General features: G+C 43.3%; 1 protein-coding gene across 4 annotated transcripts in view; it reads right to left on the bottom strand.

Moving 5' to 3' along the window:
• The window catches only part of CNTNAP5 (contactin associated protein family member 5), an 865,075-nt gene that overhangs the window by 344,577 nt on the left and 499,133 nt on the right, over positions 1–21,365 (bottom strand). For all 4 annotated transcript variants that reach the window (XR_014829313.1, XR_014829314.1, XM_021075830.2 and 1 more), the window contains 2 exons: positions 7,856–8,005; positions 4,782–4,953 (listed from right to left, as the gene is read on the bottom strand). Coding sequence is in view for 2 of the 4 variants with exons in the window: in XM_021075830.2 (XP_020931489.2) it covers positions 4,782–4,953; positions 7,856–8,005 (322 nt within the window). In the remaining 2 variants the exon portion in view is untranslated. The remainder of the gene's footprint in view (positions 1–4,781; positions 4,954–7,855; positions 8,006–21,365) is intronic.

Raw genomic sequence — 21,365 nt, forward strand, 5'->3', positions numbered from 1 at the left:
CAGAGACCCTGTGAGATGCTACTCAGCAGACCCACCCCCTCCCCCACCCCATCCCACTTTCGTATAGCATCCTTGCCATCCCACCACCTCCAGGATTAGAAGCTTTAGGGCAGTGGTTTTCAAGGTCCGGTCCCAGCAGCACCTGCAGCTTCAGCAGCATCCTGGAATGTGTTACAAATGCAAAGTTCCTGGGCTCCCCCAGTAAAATCAGACATCCTAAGGATGAGGCACAGGAATTGGGGTTGTCACAAGCCCTCCTGGCGATTCTGCTGCAGACAGGCTGGAGGTTTGCCTACAAGCTCTAAGGAGTTATTAATTACCACGTTCCTGTAAATTCAGGGTCTGCACCTGCATGAACCTGGAAATAAAGACCACCTTAAATTGTGTGCCCTGAGCAGATCACCAGCAGAGAACTGGTGCTTTAGGAGAGTCCTGAGACCACAGTCTTGGCACCAAAACTGATAGATACTTTCCTAGTAGGTGGTGGTTGGTGCCTGGTAGTGGGGAGGGGGGCAGCTCTAGAGGGAACTGAAGTCCAAGGAAGGTCATGGAGAATTTGAGGACACATGGGAGGTGTATCTGTGGGGCTCCTCCCTAGAAACTACTGGGGGTCATCTGGCCATAGCGGGGACTGAAGAAGCGTCAGCAAGAGGTCTGAGCGTCTCCTCCCCGCACATAAAATGGAGAGTTTGCAAACCTTTGGTTTCGGCAAACTTACTGAGTGTCTACTGTCCACCAGCCATGCAATGGAGCACATGACTTCTCTGCTCTCTCATCTAACACTCAATGCAAAGGTAGGTTTTATTATCCTGGTGTTGCAAAAGCTGAAACGTAGACCACAGGTTAAACAATGTGTGTAACATTTCTAGCTGGCAAGTCGCAGACTGGAAACTAAATGAACTGCAAAGCCTCTCAGACCCACTGCCACCTGCACGGGATTGATGCCCTTCTCCAAGTGTAACTCGCACAACTCATCAGCATTTCTATTTGCTGTTCACCTTGGGTCCTGTCTCCCATCTGAATGAAGGCTTAGACAGCATTTGGTGACATGTTTCTTTTGTGGGACTTTGAACCCTGCAGGACTGGATATGGCTCCTGGAACTTACTGCTTGGCTCCGTCAACAAATACCCTAGGAAGAAGCCCTTGTTGACCTGTGCAACAAGGGGTGAACACTCTTACTGCACTCAGACCTTACCTGGCATCACATACCGTTTCTAATGCCTCCTTTGAAATGCAATGTCCTTAGGCACCTAAGGCTGATGAAGAATTTAACAGGTGGCACATCCCTGAACAACTTGGTTGGGCAGAAGATGAGGTCACATACTCAGATCCACAGGCACACAGCAGCTGCCATTTCCAGGGCAGATCCTTTTGAGCAGATGGTATCATGGAGAAGGATGGGTGGCAGCTACAATCCTGTGACCACGGAAACGTGGACACAGTCTCCAGGTATTAGTTTACCCCTTTTAACAATGAGGATGCCGAGGCTCTTGTACTCCTGTGCCTTCTAGAGCTCTTCTGGCATCTAATGCTACTCAAGTATATTCATAAGGCTGCCTTGCACATTCACTCTGGGTCTGTCTGTGAGGCTGAATATCCCAGGGTGTGATCTTGCTCTAAGCATTCATTAGGGTGGCTCAACTCCAGGAGAATTTGGAACATCATGCCTTGCCCACTTCATGCCCAAGGGATGCAAGAGACAAGTGCAGCTTGTGAGGAAGAGTGTCTTAGGGTGTGGAGGTCAGGGGACTGGAGATTCAGCCAGAGGAGGAGGTGGGTGGCTGCCCATTCTATTCTAAAGGTTTCAAGACTATTGAAGGTGCTTGGGGGTCAGCATGCTCCCAACATCCCTTCAAGGGTCCTCCTGACCTGTACTCTGACTGTCAGGTAAGGACTTCCTCCAGATCAAGCCTCCTAAAGCCAGCACATCAGAGCTGTTGGCCAGCCCAGTTATTCCACCTCCTTCCTTCCCTGAGGCCAGAAGCTTCCATCCTTTTGTTCATCATTGAGATGCAAACAATGCTGGTTTCAATTCTTTAGTCCTAGAGAAGGAACCCTCCCAGCTTTTACTCCAGACCTGTTCTCCAGCATCACTAGTGAACTTGCACCCCCAGACACCATCTCAAAGGGAATCTACTTCAAGGAAACCCCTGGAGGAAGCTCTCAAGATTTGGCAACATTTCTGCCTCTTCTGTGAATACTACGTGGGTTATTATATATTATGTTTCCCACAGGGACTAGACTTTAAATGCAGAAGAGGCTCAATGGGGCTGGCAAGGAAGGGAAGCCAGAGGGCTGGATCCCCCCCATGGCCGGATAAGTTACTCAGAGGGAGGGAAGAGGAGGCCTGGGTTCCTGCAGCCTGTGGGGACAGGTAGAGAAAGGGTTTGAGAGAAGAGACACGAGACACTTAGCTCAGATCAACCAAGGAGCAAAGGTTTACAAAACCACAGCAGGATGTTCTCTGTCCCAGTATCTCCCACCCAAGTGGCAAGATCCTTGCAGGCAGCACTTTGCACTGGCCCTTCAATCAGGTTCATCTTGATTAACACATATAAAAATAAAATGCAAAACTCAGAAACTGCCTGCTTTTCTAACCCCGCCCCCCTCAACCAAAAGTTAAATATAAGTTCAAGAAATAATTAATTAAGCAAAGCCCTTTACCAGTTTCCCTTCTGTTAGAGACACTGTCTGATAAATCAAGAAAAATGTCCCATTTACCCACAAAACTAAACACAATCCCTTATTATACAATTAACCAAAACACAATTGTATGTAATACAATTACACAGACTCCAATTACACAGAAGTAATGATGCCATGTAGATGGCAGTGGCGTCCACGTAATCGAAAATAATGAGAGCTTCCTTGATTAGAAATTAACTTATCATTAGAGATCCCTATTGATAAATTGTTCTCACTATCGATCTACACTTTGCAAAAAGGCTGTCCTGGATGAGGATGACGGCGACTCTCATTTTATCATTAATAAAGACTGGAGTATAGCAACCATTCTGTGCAGTATCTTTATTCTGAGGTCTCTAAACTGGCACATTCTAATGAAGCATGCATTTTATGACCCACTTTTCCAGCTGGCCAAATAGAAAAAAACGGAGCAGAAAAGCCTGGAAGTCTGTGTGATTTGCTGACGATCCCATGTGCAGTGGTATTAACAGAGAAAGGCGCATATAAAGTTCCACCAAATTATGTAAGTTGTTCCAAACATGAGGCGAGATGATGGTCTGCAGGGCTGATTTCTCAGTTGCTCAGTTCAGGCACCTGCTACTTCTCACCATTGCTCTCCCGGACCCGAGTGGTCCCCTCCCTACCTCTGGGCTGGTCCTTTCTCAATCCATCCTTCTCACATTTCTTGTGTCCTCTTTTTACTAAGCAAATCTAGAGCCCAGAGCATGCCATTCAATTCCATAGGTGCACAGAGTACTTCCTAACTGCGCTGGCCCAAGCCCTACCTCTACACTCACAGCCTGTACTCCACCACCTGACCTCCCATCCCCATGGACTCTAGGAATCAAAGACACCATTCATTCTAAGACATGCCATTATTCCATATGCTCCCAAGAAAAATAAGTATTGCCAAAGAAATGATTATAAGCCATCAAATGTGAAAGGCACCCCACTATTAGAGAGTTTTAAATGAAAAACCAGTGTCTTGAGTGGACGAAATACTCTGAAGCCATGATCCCTCCTGTTCCCATGCCATTTCACTGACAGCTCTGTCTACTCCATCCTTTGCCCCACTCCTCAGCCAAGTCAGCCTGTGTTTTCAGATTCAGCTCAACATCACTTCCGAAAAACCTTTCCAACCGCATTTCCCTGATACCACGCTAAGCTGCTGCTGTCACAGGTCCCACAGAGAAGGGTACACGTCTTGGCCCTTGATAGCCTCTTGGGGTTACGTCCCCCGCACACCTTGGTGAAACATCAGCCAAGACTCTGTCACCAGCACACAGGCAAGCACCTAAGTGATCACCCACTCCATAAATGGCACTTTGACCCAGGTGAGTAGGACTGGAAGAAGGATGGAGGTTAAGAGCTAGCAAAGAACCATGGGGGGAATGTGACGAACATTGCTGAAAACTGAGGACCCAAGCCCTTTCATTTTCTGCAGTGCACCTTTGAATCTAGAAACTTCCAATGGAGCAGGAGCCAGAGCCCAGGAGAAATGAAGAGGGAAAGGGCACTTTTGCTAGATTTGTGGGTTGCAGAGTAAAGGGCTAATTCTCCAAGAGGGTCTGGTCTCCTCTGGGCCAAAGAAACTGTCGGTGGGTGGTAGAGACAACAGCCATCAGGCCCCAGGGAGTCACTGTGTGCCACTGGGCTTGGCCAGCACCTATGTCACCCACATCCCACAGGGCCTGCAGTCCCTGTATGTGTCAGGAAGGACCCTCACTGCAGTGAAGGAAGAGATGGCCCGGGAGAGACACAATCCCTCCCTCCTCCTCGTTCTGCTCTTAACTTCAAAGTAATCAAATGTTGTTTACGCATAAAATTTTAATCCTTTCACAAATGCGTATTTTGATTTAATTTGCATATCCCATTTACTGCAAGTCAACATGAAGAGAGACTGGACTAATTTAAACCATTTGTCTCTGGGCCTGAAATCCTTTTCAGAAATATTTTTCCATCAGGCGACTCAATTATGTCTAATGTGGCTGATGTCAGTGGATTCGAATTTTGGTTAAAGAAACACATATTTAGAACAGCGAGAATGGGAAGGGGTGGGGGTGGGGGAGAACAGAGGAGAAGAGACAATAATTACCTGTCTTTGATGCTACACAGATCAATGTGTAAATCACTAAAATTCCCCAGGGAACCTTGCTGAACTGAAATGAGGTCCTTGGGCTGGTTATCAATAAAGATGAGCCTCATGCAGCCTTGGAAAGCCTTCGTGGGATTTAAACATTGGGAATCGGTGAGATTGTCAGGGCAGCCTGTTTGACAGAGAAAAAAAAAATGAAGAAGAATGCTGAAATGATCAGTCATTGCTTTTGGCGACCTATTGATAGAAGACCTTGAGGTCTGATTATTTTGGTGGTTTTTCATTCACAACAGGGCATGCATTTTTGATGTAAATCTGAGCATTCTCAGAGAGGGGATAAAGCTGGTTCACAGGGGAGGCAGGCTCAACCAGGGTACAGAACAGAACATAAAACATGTTAAGGGCAATACCCCTCCTGCTGGTTTCTCTCATGCTTATTTCTTTTTTCCTCTTTGGAAGTTATTTTCCATTGTTTTGCCTGGCATCCTTCACTTACCCCCAGGAAACAACATATCATAACTACTTAGGCATTTCTGTTCTGTCTTGAAACACACTTCTAAATGCACAATTCCATTCTAAATTATACTTGCAAAGAAAATTATGCTTTGGGTAAAGAACAGTGGCAGAGTAATCATCTGGTTAATTGTCAGCATTAACAGGCTTAGTTCCTGAGAAAGGTACACACAGGAACGTAACTGGAATTCAGAAGTGATAGATAAAGCGACTCCATATACTGAAGGCACTAAGTTTAAAGGCACAGAGCTAGAGGTCTGTAATCATACAAAAGGTTAATATCATACCTTTTTGAAGAGTGTTCCTTTAAAAAATACACATTATAGGGAGTTCCCATTGTGGCTCAGCGGTAACGAATCCGACTGGTAACCATGAGGATGCGGGTTGGATCCCTGGCCTTGCTCAGTGGGTTAAGGATCCAGTGTTGTCATGAGCTGCAGTGTAGGTCGCAGATGCAGTCTGGATTCCGAGTTGCTGTGGCCTGTGATGTAGGCTGGCAGCTGTAGCTCATATTCAACCCCTAGCCTGGGAACTTCCATAGGCCATGAGTGCAAATAAGTAAATTAAGTACTTCTCATTCAGACAGGTAGAGAGCAACAACTTTCCTGTATGGGTGCTTGTGCTCTTTATAAACTCCACCCCAATGGTTTTAATAGGTTCAGAGCATATGGGGATGCGAGCTTGAAAACGTGACAATAACCCATAAATAATTGGGAATTATTTCAGCCATCTCTAATAGACAGTTCCTGCCAGGCTAAAGCCCGGCAGCTGGTTAACGGCTCACAGGCACATGCTCTAAAATGAAGAGAGATGCTCCAATTCTAATTGAAGCTGTATAGAGAATTTATGTAAGTTGACTATTATTACTCAAACCCATTTTTCACTTCCCTTAAGTTTACAGTCTACGTGTGGGGCGTATGTTTAAACACTGTTCAGATCTCAGATAAATCTTTCCTCCTCAGCCTGGAGCCCGGAAGATTCACCTCAGAAAACACTATCTAAGCAGGGGAGGGGAGCCTTTTCGCCTTTAGGCATTTCAGGGGCTTAAGTAACATAATTAACTGGGTGTAGTTTTCCCCAGAAATAAGGAAATATTTTATAGAGTGCAAAATTACACAGTCTGTGATATGTCTCTGGGGTCGCCAAGACCCTTTTTCTGCAGTCTTTATGGCACTGGCATGTTCCTTTGCTGTCACTGCTGGGTCACAGAGAACCCAGATTTGGGGCCAGATCCTGCTTCTACTAAACACAGAAATGATTTCATCTCTGCAAATACCAGTCTTACTATCTGCAAAATGGGGCTAATATTACCTACCCCATGATGTTACTGCATGAATTAAACGATATAAGACTTGCAAACCATTTAGAGAAAATGAGTGTCATCCCCTTTTTAATGGAACCACAAAGGCCTCACTTGTCAGCTTCCTCCCAGGATACTGTGATGTGGACACTTCATGTCTGCAATGTCCCTTCTGTATTTCAAAGCTTAACTGCATGTTTTGACATGAGAGAAGTGATGTGTACCACAGAAACTGCACTTTATAATTTTACTGTAGAAACAACCGCACTTTATAATTTTGCAGGATATTTCTCTTCAGACCAGGCCCAGATGAGGCCCATGATGATAAAAAGATGAAGCCAGTCTGTCCAATCTAATGTGTACATTTAATGTTGACCTCACTGAACTCTCCCAGCAATTCTGCTTTGCTGCCCCTGTCCTCAATAAAGAAGTTCAGTGTCTTGTTTTCAAGGTCAGACAGCTGCTGAGATTAATTACTCTTTTGAGATTGTTTCTACAACAACAAACAATGCACAAAGTAACTAGATAAAGATAGTGTTAATGAAAAAATACCTTTACAAAAACTAAACAATATATACACACATCTATAAAAAGGAAGCAAAAGCCTAATTATATATTTCTCATCCGTATCAGCTCACCCGTGTGGTTTTCGTCTTTGGAAAGTTTCCTAGCCTTGGAGGGGGCAGGATCTGTACTGCTTGCTCTTTGCAGAACTACAAGTTCACAGGCCTTCTAGGTCTTTCCCATTTTTAGCTGCCCTTCCACAGGCAAGGCCTCCAGGAATGTGGGGAAGGGACAGGAAGGTCATGAAGAAAGCACATGGACACAGAAATGCTCCAGAAAGCTGAGGAGGCTGGTTGTGCCTTTGCACCTGGATTTTTTTGTCTTACAGATCCTGCTGACTATCAGTACACTTTCTCCAAGTTTTCAGCTGAGTTTATCCTTTAGAACATGGTCACAGATCCTTGCATGGTTACAAAAATCTCCTTTGGATGTGTTATGTAATACCAGCTCGGAGAGCTAGAGTTATTTTTCTTCCCTCAGCACTGACCTAGATAATTTATATTTGTACAGCTGTGAAAAAGTTTGCCTCTCATTATTTTGGGCTTGAGGGTAAGTACACATGTGAGTGTTGTGAGTGTGTGTGTGTGTATTAGGAGAATGGTCTATTTGATAAGGAAAGAATTATCACAGTGAGATAACTGCCCACTGCATTCTCCCTCCTGCCTTCATTGTCAACCTCCAAAGCCAGGGAACTTACCTCCAAAGTAGTAGCTGTTTCCAGAATAGATCTGCATGCGGCTGGTATCCTGGGCCGGAGAGGCCGCGTCATTGTCCAAGGTAAGAGTGATGCGGTTTCGCCGGGCGTTGATGCTAAGTAAGTGCCACAAGCCATCATTCAGGTTTCTGCCTGCAGAGGAACAGGAAGGGGAAGCATGGGGATGACAGACTCCAGCAGGATGCGAGAGAGCAGGGCTCGCTTCCTCGTCTGCCTTGGCCCATGGACATTCTCAGAGCAGCCCCATTCTCCATCTTGCTCAAACAAAATACCCAGCTGCTTCACAGGAGACATCTTTCTTTCTATTTTCACAGTTAAATACTATTATTTTATTTTTTTAAAGCAGCTGAACAATTTCTGATATGTTTGGCTTGAAAACCAAAGGGCAAAACACACGTTTGTTGACTACAAAATAGGCTGTGTAAGACACAAATTGACCTATTGATACATGAACAAAGGGTAAGAAGCTAAAAAAGAAAGAAAGAAAAACTCAAAATGTTCCCAGTGGACATCCCTGGTGAAGAAGCTTTTAAAGATCCAGTGTGATCACTGCTGTGTCTTGGGTCACTGCCATGGTACGGGTTCGATCCCCAGCCCAAGAACTTAGGCAATGCATGGGCACGGCCACAAAAAAAAATATTCCCAGTGGGTTTTAATTTCTGAGAGGCAGGGTTATAGGCATTTTTACTTTCCTCACAGTTTTCTACATGTGGCTTATATTTCTGTTTTAGCAAAAATAAATAAACAATTTTTAGGGCAAAAGTAGATGAGGACAGCTTAGATTCCAATGACATACCAGGCAAAGGGTCTCACATTGGAGGGAGGTAACAGATGAGCTCAACTCCAACCTCTTTCCTCAGCTAATTATAGGACACTGGCTGTGTTACCCACCTTCCCGGGCTCTGATTTTGCCTTCTGGGAATGTCACAATTCCTACTCTATATCACTGCTAAGGGATCCGCTGAAACCAGGCAGAAAGTTTCCAGGGTTGGTGGTGGGCATGGTGGAGCCAGAGCCCAGAGCCACCCATTTCTTCCCTCTGTGTCCTGCTATGTGTTGTGTTACCTTCCTTTTCTCATTGCCTCAGTTTCCTCCCCTGGAAAATGGGGAGAAGGATTATACCCATAGGCTCTTGTACCAGTTACTATAGTAGGGCATGCAAGACAGTGCATGTCACCTCACAAGCGGACAATGGTGTTTGCTGAAACAAATGGACAGAACAGCAACCACGAAATGTCCCCCTGCACTTGGAAGAATGGAGAGTCACATCCTATATGGTCTCTGCCATGGGGTAAGTCCATGGCTAAAATGGAAGAGACCCACAAAGAGGATTCCATACTGTCCTTTGAGAAATTCAGGCTAGTGGCTTAAACAAAGAAGCAAGCCAACAACCCCACCTGCAGTTCTGGGATAGAGAATAAAAGAGGCCTAACTTCATAAAAGGATCCAGAAAATACTTCACAGAAGAGGTGGTGACAATTTAAGGAAGTTTTGAAAAGTGAGTGAGTTCCCCACTTATCAAGAGTTCTGGGGGATGATCGACAGAGGAATGGATAAAGAAAGTGAGGTACATTATACAGTGGAATACTACTCAGCCATAAAAAAGAATGAAATAATGCCATTTGCAGCAACATGGAAATTCTCATACTAAGTGAATCAGTCAGAAATAGAAAGATAAATACCATATGGTATCACTTATATGCAGAATCTAAAATATGGCACAAATGAACCTATCTACCTATAAAACAAAAATAGACTCACAGACATCGAGAACAGACTCATGTTGCCAAGAGAAGGGGTGAGGGAGGAATGGACTGGAAATTTGGTGTTAGTAGATGCAAACTATTACACGTAGAATGGATAGGCAATGAGGTTGGGCTCTATAGCACAGGGAACTATATTCAATAACATGAGATAAACCATAATGCAAAAGATTACAAAAAGAATATATATATATATGTGTATATATATATACACATATATATATATGTCTGAATCATTTTGCTATACAGCAGAAATCAGCACAACACTGTAAATCAACAATACTTCAATTAAAAGATTCAAAAGAGAGAGAGAGAGTTCTGGGTGACAGCCTGAACAGAGAAGCAAACTTCTGGAACGAGAAGCAGGCCAAGACCCCAGAAAGGCAGGTGGGAAGAGGGTCCAGTCACCAAGGGTCTCACATGCCAGGCCAAGGAAGGCATTTCAACAACGTCCATGGACAAAGGATTAGGGAGGACACTTTACCCAAGCAATTCTATCAGAATCTCTGGGGATGGGTTCTTGGCATCTGCATTTTGTAAAATCCCCATGGATGATTTTAAACTGTAGCCTAGGTTCAAAGTCACTGGTCTAGCATCTGGGAGCCCAAGAGCAGTCTTTATTAGTGTAGGGATGACCTGGCTAGAGGTACATATTCAGAGACTCAGGTGGCAGATGGGGAGTTGGGATCAGAACCCACGGGCCTCTCTCTGGCTTGCACAGCCCGCAGAAGACAGTGCCGGGGGTGGGGGTCCTCCGTCGTGGTGTCAGAAGTAAGAATGGAGAGGAAGGGATGGGTTAAGAGCTATTCCTAGAGATAAAAGAGCTTAGGCTTGGTAGTGCCTTCTGGAACAGTCTCCAAGAAACCAGTTGGGAAGAAAGTACTGAAAATCAAAGCAGAGGTCCTCAGGGCTTCTCAGAACAGCTACAGAAGAGCTAGTGCCCCTGAGACATCCCAGGGCTGGAGAAGCTGCCCCAGGGAAAGGGCAACACCAGGCTGGGAGCCCAGCTGCGAAGGATTGGCGGCCACGCTCAGTCTGTTCATCACGGTCCAGATGGAGGGGCTTTCCTGCATTTCCAGCCGCTCCCTGGCAGCCAGTGTCTGCTGCAGCCCTGAGCATCTGCTGGGGTGGAGAGGACCCAGAGGCTTCGCACCTGGAGGCCCTGCTTCCCCCAAAGGCCAGGGTTTGGGTCCCAGCAACAGGGATTCTGCTAATGAGGTAGAGGGTCTGTCAAGTGTTTCCTGGTGATGTGCACTTGACTTCTGCCAGGGCCAAGTGGGGGGCATAGTCAGTGGCAAGTCTTTATTCCTTTTACTGTCATTTGCATACTAATTTAAATATCTCTGCATAACAAATGAGATTGCATTTTCAGGTATACTATAAGGCTGGAAAGGAGCAAATAGTTCAGCAAATAGGGTGACAGTAGCTCTTAAGGGCCTCAGGGATACAATGGAGAAGAAGGTATATACAGAGGCTGGGCGAGGGTCCCATCTAATTAGAGACAGATCATCAAGTCTTTGTAACACAGAGGACACTGACCCCTGCTCTGTATGAGGGGGCCAGGCTGGAGCTCCAGCTTGTGTGCTCTGACTTGGGCTCCCATCCCCTTCCCACATCACTATCCACAATGTCTTTAAACGCACCACTGAAGAAGGGTTTGCCTGGTTGCCTGTTTGTTTTCTTTTCCCTTTCCTTTTTCTTTCTGGTCTGTTTTTCCTTTTGATTCCATCTCTTTTTATCTTCGCCTACAGGGTCCCCAGTCCCTGCAGGGGGAGCCTGTGTGAAGCCAGGGCTCTTAGAGGAGAATTACTGGAACAGCAGTCCTTGATGCTGACAAAGGGATTGCCTGGGGAGCTTTGAAAAGGCAGGTCCCTGGGCCCCACACAGGGTTAATTAAGGCAGCCTTTTGGGGGTGGCCACAGACTTGGGATCTTTCAAAGATGCCCCAGAGATTCAACTCTGCAGCCTGGGATGGGAACTAATCTGTGAGAGGTTTCAGAAGAGGAAGGAAAGAAGCTCGGAAAAATAAGACCAACTCAGAGGAGCTGCTCCGGGCAGAGATTCCAAGATTCTGCGAAGTGGCAGATTCCCCCTGGAAAAATCTGCTTCTCCCTGGGCCCTGTCTGCCCCTTCATTCTGTTAATGGGTCCAAAATCACACCCTGAAGGTTCTACAAGGTTCATTTTTTAAGAACGCTCTTTTAAAGGTACAGGTTTAAGTGCTATTAATTATTCACAAATTAGAGAAAATCAATTCTATCCAGTTGCTTTCCTCCAAAAGCCTCTGAGAGAAAGAGTTCTGAAAAAAATAGAAGTTTTTAATGAAAGGGACAGGAAAGTTTTTTGTTTTTTGTTTTTTTTTTTTTTTGCTTTTTAGGGTCACATCCAGCATCCAGGGCATATGGAAGTTCCCAGGCTTGGGGTCAAATCGGAACTACAGCTGCCAGCCTACATGACAGCCACAGCAACACAGGATTGGAGCCACATCTACCACCTACACCACAGCTCAGGGCAATGCTGGATCCTTAACCCACCGAGCCAGGCTAGGGATGGAACCCACATCCTCATGAATATTAGTCAGTTTTATTACCATTGAGCCACAATGTGAACTCCCAGGAAAGCATTACTTTGGAAGCCAGAAACACCTTAGGAAAAAGTCTCTGGAGATAAAAGCAGCATTTTTAGGGCTTCGCTGGGGAGCTAAGCACTCAAATGGTTTAAAAGCTGAGGCTTAAAAAGTGGGACTTAGGTTCTGGAAAAATTGTTGGAGATGACAAACATAAAACTTCTGACCTTTAATGTGACGTTAGATAATACTTGTCATTTCTCAGGCTGGCAAAGAATAGAAACCAATTACACTCAACATTAGGGGATATAGAGAGCAACAGGCAGTTCCAAAGGTTTCCATATTCTTTCTGGAAGGCGCTATACCAGTAAGTCTCAAAAACCTTGAAAATATCATACCTCATCTCTATGAATTTTATTCTGAAAAATTAATCCCAAAATAGTAACAGCACAGCAACCAAGGTTTATGATAAAGAGAGCTCATAATACCATTATTTATAATAGCAAAAATTCACAACTACTGTTTCCAATACTAAATCAGAATATGGTGTATTCAATAATATGGACTATAATCCTGAATGTTTGGTTTTCTATATGAATTTTAGTATCATGCTTCAAACTCTATAAATAGAACAATGTTTCTACAGAGAGTGTATTAAATTTGTAATTTAACTTAGGAATAAGTGATATCTTTACAAAAATATTGAGTTCTCCTGTCCAAGAACAGCATATCTTTACATCTGTCCAAATATTATTCACTGCCTTTCAAGAGTGTTTTAACATTTTTCTCATATGATTTTTCACATTTTTTGTCAAATTTATTCCAAAGTTTTTCACCTTCTGTCACCATTGTAAGTGAAAATGTCACTACCATTAGAAATAGTAATAATATGGAATATAATGTTGTCATTAAAAATTATAATTCCAAGAATGTTAGTGAGAATTTGATAAGTGAAAATAGTATGGTTCACATTTTGTTAAAAATGACTACAAAGAGACAATGATTGGAATGATGCTGAATGACAGAATTACAGATTTTTTCCCTTATACAAAGTACTAGAATTTGTGAACTTTCTTTAAAAAAGTGCAACTTTTACAATTATTTTCTTAAACTAAAAAATGTTTAGTCTGAGATAAAGAATAGGAAAAGTGTGCATTCTTTTCCACTTCTTGCCGCTATTATTAAAAGTGGCTGCTTCCACAGTTCCCATCGTGGCTCAGTGGAAACGAATCTGACTAGCATCCAGAAGGATGCAGGTTTAATCTCCCTGGCCTCACTCAGTGGGTTAAGGATCCAGCATTGCCATGAACTGTGATATAGGTCGCAGACACAGCTCAGATCTGACATTTTGGCTACAGCTCCGATTATGCTCCATAGCCTGGGAACCTCCATATACTACAGGTGCCACCCTAAAAAGACAAAATAAATAAATAAAGTGGCTGCTTTCTGTCCCAGAATTCAGTGTACAGTGTTAGTATACAAGGTCTCTTACACAGTGGGTTAAAAAGGCTTAGAAGGTTTTCTTCATGAAAAAAATAAAGACACTTTCCATCCTTGCAACTAAACCTGCAAATGAAATATGAAACAGCCCAATTGTAAAAATCGCTAATAATACACACCACCAGCATTGAATTCCAAAATATGTGCCAGGAACTTCACATGTGTAAATAGTAATTCTCACAATAGTGCTGGTGGCCAAGTTTTATAGTCCTGTTGTGGATGCTAAAACAGAAAACTGGAGAAGCTGCCCAGGGTCACAGGGCCACTCAGGGGCAAAGGGAGATTTCAAAGGAAGCTGGCAGTACCCAGGCTGAGCTTTCTGCTCTCTGCGTTTCCAAAGCCAGCCCTGCTCCACTCCAGGAACCACCCTGACAGCCAATTATATCTGCAAAGTTCTATTTCCTGCTGTGGTATTCAGCTTTGATTTTATTTATTTGCATTTTTGAAACAGCTTTATTGAGATAAAGTTCACCCACCACACAATCCATCTATGTAAAATGTACAATTCAGTGGTGTTTTGTTTTTTTTTTTTTTTTTTTTTTTAGTATTCTCACAGTTAGGTAGCCATTGCAATTAAGTTTTTAAATGTTTTGCAACACCCTTCCCTGCAAAGCAAAGCTGTAACCTGTGGTTCTCAGTCTTCAATCTCCTCAACCCACCTCCAGGCTTAGCCCAACACTAATTCAGTACCCATCTCTATGGACTTGCCTGTTCAGGAGATTTCATATAAATGAAATCACACATTCTGTTCCCTTTTGTGATTGGCTTCTTTGGCTTAACATAATGTTTTCAAGGTCCCTCCCAGGTAGCAGCTCATATCAATTTGTATGGACAATGTTCCTTCCTGTGGACAGACCACATTTTGTTTGTCCTTTTGCCAGTTGATGGACATCTGGGCTGCTTCCACTTCCCAGGTACTATAAATAGTGCTGCAATGAACATTCCTGCACAAATTTCTGTGTGGACCTACTTTTTCAGTTCCCTCTACGTGCCCTTAGAAATGAAACTTCTGAGTCGTGGGGAAATTCCATATTTAACCTTTTGAGGAGTAGCCAGGGTGTTCAAAGTGGCTGCTCCAGTTTCTACTCTCACAGGGCGAGTTCCCCTCTGACAATGACTGAGTTCAAAATTTGGTCCTGTGCCTTCGTGGAACTTCTAGCGTCTAAGAAGAATTAAAACACAGTTCAAGTTTTGTCTCTCAACAGGTCCACTTTGGTCTGCCCTTGGAATTCTAGCTGACTTTTATTACTTTGATTTTATTTTCCTAGATAAGTATCATTACCAACCATCTAATGCATTTCTTTATAACTTTTATAATGTGAATTTCCCAATAATTTAGAGTTCACATTTGATGAAACTAAGACTCAAGGCAGTTAAGCAATATTCTGAAGGCCTAAGCTTTTTTTCTTTTTTTTTTTTTACTAAGGATTTCCCATAAAGCAAGAGTTGCTCAGGTCTGGCACTGGACTAGATAGACCTTTGATGGGGGTGTGGTGTCCTGAACTGTGCTTCTTGTGTAGGATGCTTAGCAGTATTCCTGGATGCCCCCATCCCCACAAACACATCACCAGACATTGAGCTGCATGAGCTGTTTGAATATTTTGGAAATCAATCCCTTGGTGGTGGTATCCATTTGCAAATCTTTTCTCCCATTCTATAGGTTGTCTATTGGTTTTGTTTATGGTTTCCTTGGCTGTGCAAAAGCATTTAAGTCCCATTTGTTTATGTTTGCTTTTATTTCCATGACTCTAGGAGATGGATCCAAAAAACTATGGCTGTGATTTATGTCAAAAGAGCATTTTTGCCTATGTTTTCCTCTAGGAGTTTGAGATTAACATGTAAACACTACTACATATAAAATAAACAACAAGGACCTTCTGTGTAGCATAGGGAACTATATTCAATGCCTAAATGGAAAAGAATCTGAAATATGTATACATAACTGACTCACCGTGCTGTACTCCTGAAACTAGCATAACACTGTAAACCAACTATTTTTCAATTTAAGAAGGGAAACAAATTAAAAAAAAAGAATAACACCATCAACCATAGACTTTTACGAGAATAAAATGATAAAGGTATAGGAATATGCTTACCACATTATTTGGCCATGGTAGAAGCCTATAAAGTTAGGTTTGTGAGTTCTTTTGTGGTACAATGGGTTAAGGATCTGGTGTTGTCACTGCAGTGGCAGTGGCTCAGGTTTGATCCCTGGCCTTAGGAACTTCCACATGCCACAGGGAACAGCCAAAAGGAAAAAAAAAAAAAGGTTAGGTTTGTGCTTGAAATGAAGTCATCACCAGACACACTGCCAGAGTCCCCCTGTATGGGACTAGGGACATGAGAGGTTGGGGTGGGTGGGAATGGAAAATTTCCTTTGCTTGAGAACCACAAGGTTAAAATACAATTTTGAGATTGCAGAGCCTCAGAAAACAAGTGCTTGCTTCTGGTCTCTCTTGCTTTCTTTTTCTTTCTAGTTCTCTGTCAAATTCCTAACAGATCTTTGCGTTTCATCCTTCACATTATTTAGGTATTTCTGTGGTTTAAAGACAGAACTTTGAAATCCAGCGACTGTCCTGGAACCAGCTCCAAACATGGGTGCACAGAGCTATAGTCCAGGCCTGAGCAGAGTCCCCAGAGGACTCTATTTCCAGCCCTGAGACAGGCTTGCTATGATTTCCACAGTGGCTTTATATTCCTTTTCCCCCTTGCTCAAGGCCCTTCCACTTTAATTGCTAGCAATTTAGACAGATTTCTTAATCTCTCTCAACCTGCTTCTTCATCTGTAAAAGAGAGACACAATTGCCTGGCTTGACTTGGAAGTTTCCGGGCTTTATCTTTCCCAGAAAACCCAATTCAGCTGTTTTTCTATATCCTTTCATAACAACCTTTATTTAATAGTTCAAAGGTAGTTTCAATTTTTGAGAGAACAAAGTGGGAAATATATAAATAATTGAATAAGGCAGTCTTAAAATGTCAATCACACCATAAAAGAGCATATTCCAATTATTAGTACCATTATGCCAGCATTTGGGTCCTGAGTTCTGTTTTTCTCAGGTACCATTTATCCACCAATTATCAAGCTCTATTAACCCTTCCCTACAGATGGTGGCTTGAATTCACACAGTTCTTCAAATTTCCTCTCCGCCTTGGATTCTATGCCCTAACACTGCAGCTGGGAATTTCTGCAATTGCCTCCCTCCTTCCCAACACTCTGCCCCCTTTCTGCGACAGGACACTCTACTGGACTGAACTATCTCCAGACCAAGGTCATGGTCAGCCTCAGAGCAAATATCCCTCCAGGGTGTCCTGGAACCCAGACTGAAACTCGAAGTGCTCATCTTGCCAGTCTCTGCCTCTGTAACCACTTCTCCATCTGTCCTCCCCATCTCATTTCCCAATATTCCTACAATGATTCCCCACTCCAGCTAGGCTAGGGTATACATTACCCTCCAAGTGAATGTACTTAGCTAAAGGATGCTTCCATGCCCTGTATGCTGTATGCTGCCTCCCTACCCCACCCCAAATTCACCACCCTATCCTCCAATACCCAGCTTTTGTCCTAGTGCTCTCTCTCCTTAACTATAGGGACAGGAAGCATATACACACACACATACATACATACATACATACATACATACATACATACATACTTCCACATGAAGTACTGAAAAGTTTGAAAGGGTAAGTAAATAAAGCAGGAAATGAATAAAGCAGGCTTTCCTGGACCAGATCAGTACATGAAGCTTTCGCCTTTTAAATTCTTATAACATCCACTGTCTGATCTATTCATTCAGTTCACATTATTCCCTGCCTCATAGTATAAATTAACAATTCATCTCCATTAAGTGTTATCTCCCCAATGGGATGAAAATTTCCTGTGGGTCAGAGTCTACATCGTGTTTTGGTACCCGCCCCCCAACATCAACAGGGCAGCATTCTATCCTCTCCAAAAGCCCCTTGATTGACTGAGCCTCAGACTAGCTGAATCTTCACTGCAAAGTATCAGCAGGAGGGCTGTCTCTAGTACCTGGACCATAAATTACATGTTAAAACTTTCTCAGGTGTTAAAGCCTTGCTGACTGAGCAGGACCCTGTAAGACTTTCCCAGAGTGGACCCCCACTCATGCCCTCAGCCTGCCTTTTGTCTACAGAAAAACTTTAGTCAAAGAATCAATTTAATCACAGAAGTGAGAATAAACAGAGAAAAAGAAAACAGTCAAGCAAGACAAAATAATAGTTTAGCCATTCAACAACGTCAAGGACCTTTAGTTCTTCCTCAAGGACTATAGATAATATCCTAAGCCATGTCCCTAGAGCTGTTTTTCCGATGCTCAAGCTCCCACCAGGTGAAAGAGGTCAACTGTATGATACCCGCAAGCAAGTTGACCCCAGACTGGTTGCAACCAGACAGTTGATGATGCTGACTTCCAATGACCTCACCACTAACCAATCAGAAGAATGTCCACAAGCTGCTCACACCCTGCTCCTCAAACACTGTAAGACTCCTCACTACCCCCTCCAAGGGCTGGGGGGCACAGTCCTTGAGGCCCTAGCCTACTGTGTTCCCTCATTGCCTGGAAATTAAGCTTTTTCTGTTTCCTCCACTTCTCTCTCTGTGTTTCTCTTTGGCATCAGTGTACAGAGACAGCTGATATTTTGGCAATAGTCTGGCTCATATATCAAGATAACCTGTATCGTCAGAACCCACGGCTGGCATACTGGAAGAAAACAGGTGGGTTTGCCAAACACTGGAGCAGGATATAAACCATGACAGTTTTCTGGTTGATGGTAAAGGTGTTGTTTCCCCAGGGTAGACTCAATGCTCAGCTCCAGTATGTACATGTTAAAAACAAAGGTCAGATCCAGAGACAGCCCAAACTCTGGTGTCCCTGACTAAAATTCTCCTTCATCTTTTGTCTGTTCTCTTTTGCTCTGTGTGACCCAGGCATCCTAAGCCACCAGTGGAGTCTTACTCACCTATATTTCCTCCTATTTCTCTCCTCTAATTGGAGCATCCTGCCCTTCCTTCTTTGTTGGACCAAATTCTATTCATTCTTCAAAATCAAGCAGTGTTGCCACGGCCCCAGGAAGCCTTTGCATGCCCCATCCTTCCTGGTGCCTTTCCTCTCCTGCTCCCCAGCATCCTGACCATCTGTCCCTTTGCATCATCAGTGCCTCAACATGGTCCCTGCCAACAGGGCCTCTGAGCTTTTGGAGGGCAATGCTTCCATCCTCAGGCTTGAGTACAGGACCAGCAGAGAGTAGACGTTTTAAAAGCTTACTAAACCAAATGTGTAACTGGAAAGAAATCTGATTCCACCGTGGATCCGTTCCTTTTGCCTTAGCCTCTGTATTCTATTGTTTTTGCTTGGAGTCAAGAATGTTCCCTAGAGCCTGAAATGTACAGGATCCCCTATTCTCATAATTCTGAGCTTCAAAGGCAGAATACTTTTCCATTCACACAGAGATAAAAAGTTGTAGAACAGAGACTAACATGTGTCTTATTAGAGGTTTACAGGAACATCCTGACCTGCCCTACAAGCACAGCTGCAAAAACAAAGGATTTCTATACCAAGAAGTTCCCAACAACCAGCCAGTGTACACCCCTCCCTCACCTGGCCTTTAAAACTGCTTTGCTGAAAACTTTTGGGGAGTTTGTGGCTTTGGAGAGCATAAGCCACACAGTTCTCCTTATATGACCCTACAATAAAACTTCCTCTGCTCCAAACCCTGATGTTTCAGTTAGTTTGACCTCTCTGTGCGTCGGGCATATGAACTTGTGTTTGGTAACAAATGGAGGCAAAGTGAATTATATGAGAGAATCATCAAAGTAGAAAATTGAAAGAGCAAAGGAAATGACAGTGGTTTTGGCTATTAGATTATTTTTCTATAAGACAAATATAACTTCCTCTGTTTCTCCTTTGAGTAGTTAGGAAAAAAGAAAAAGTTAAGAAAATGCCTCCACCATCATTACCCAGGCCTGGAAAAGCCACAGGTGCCTGAGATCACTCCTGCAGTAAACATGCCTACGCTTTGCCTGATATCTTGACACTCAGGCAAGGGCATCTCTCTGTTCCCATCAAGTGGAAGGCCTCATGCTATTTCTGTCTTCTGCACCTGAACTCTGTGCTCACAGATCTTCTTGTGGCCGTCATGGCCCCATGGCTATTTGCTGGCCCTCACCGATGGGATTTTCTCATCCACATCATCGCAGCTAAAACACAAAGGCACTGATGACAACTTAATTGAAACTGAGGATGAGGTTCACGAAGTCTGGGCAGATGGTAGCGAGATACACGTGGATTATATGGAAAAGGGCCATATCTGGGGAGCAGCTCTGTTAATTGCAGGGCTGCAGACAAAAACCATCTGACCACAAGTATTAAGGGGGCAAGCATTTCACTCGTCCTGTCATAGCTCCCCTTTCAATCTCCTGACCTCTGGGAGCCCCACTGGCCTTTATCTAACTGGTCCTTCCCCACAGCTGAACACAATTCTGGGTTTGACACACTCTGCATCGCAAAATTGTTATGAGTATTGGTCAAAAATGGCTGTTAACTCTCTTTCACTGTTAAAATGATATCCTTCTGAAATGTTCTACTAGTTTGTTTATTAAGACGCTTGCTTATACACATGGCAAACAGTTTTGGGGGGGCCTGTTATAAGCAAGGTGTTACACTAGGCCTTGGGCAGACAGTGGTGAGCAAGGCAGGCTCTGGTGTTCTTGTCCCCACGAATCCTTACATTCTAGTGGTGACAAGAACAGTGAACAATCAATTATATGGACATATGAATAATTCTTTTTCATAATTTATTGTATTGATGTATAGTTGATTTACAATGTTGTATTTCTACTGTATAACATTAATGGAGTGTTTTATATATATGTATATATATATATATATAACAGTTATATATATATAACTGTTATATATAACTGTTATATATATATACATATATTCTTTTTCAGATTCTTTTCCATTATGTTTATCATGGAATACTGAGTATATAATGCTCTGTGCTATACAATAGGACCTTGTTGTTTATCCATTCTATACACAAAAGTTTGCGTATCCATCCCTCCCTCACCCCTTTGGCAATCACGAGTCTGTTCTCTGTTTCTAATAATACACATTCTTAAGGGCTGAACTGTGTCCCCCAAAATCCATATATTGAAGTCCTACCATACCTGAGAATGTGTCTGCATTTAGAGATAAGACTCTTAAAGAGGTAATGGAGGTAAAATGAAGTCCGCCCATATCCAATATGACTGGTGTCATTATAGGAAGAGGATATTAGGACAAAGATGGGCACAGAGAGAAAACTATGGGAAGACACAGGGAGAAGACAGCCCTCTACAAACCGAGAGAGAGGCCCTCAGAAGAAACCACCCTGCCCACACCTTGTAAATCAACTATACTTCAGTAAAATACACAGTAATATGAATATGTTAATCCCAATCTCCCAATATATCCCTCCTCCCCTTTGATAACCATAAGATTGTTTTCTATGTCTGTGAGTGTGTTTCCATTTTTGTAAATAAGATCATTTGTATCATCTCTTTAGTTTTTTAAAATTTTTAAATGTTTTTTTCTTTTTTGGCTGCCCCATGGCATATGGAATTCCCCAGCCATGGACTGAACCTGCATCCTAGCACTGCA

Source organism: Sus scrofa, chromosome 15, assembly GCF_054392235.1.
Source record: "Sus scrofa isolate SSC_HxYL_T2T_F1_AM1 chromosome 15, Sscrofa_HxYL_maternal_Yorkshire_Landrace_v2.0, whole genome shotgun sequence".
Lineage (NCBI taxonomy): Eukaryota > Metazoa > Chordata > Mammalia > Artiodactyla > Suidae > Sus > Sus scrofa.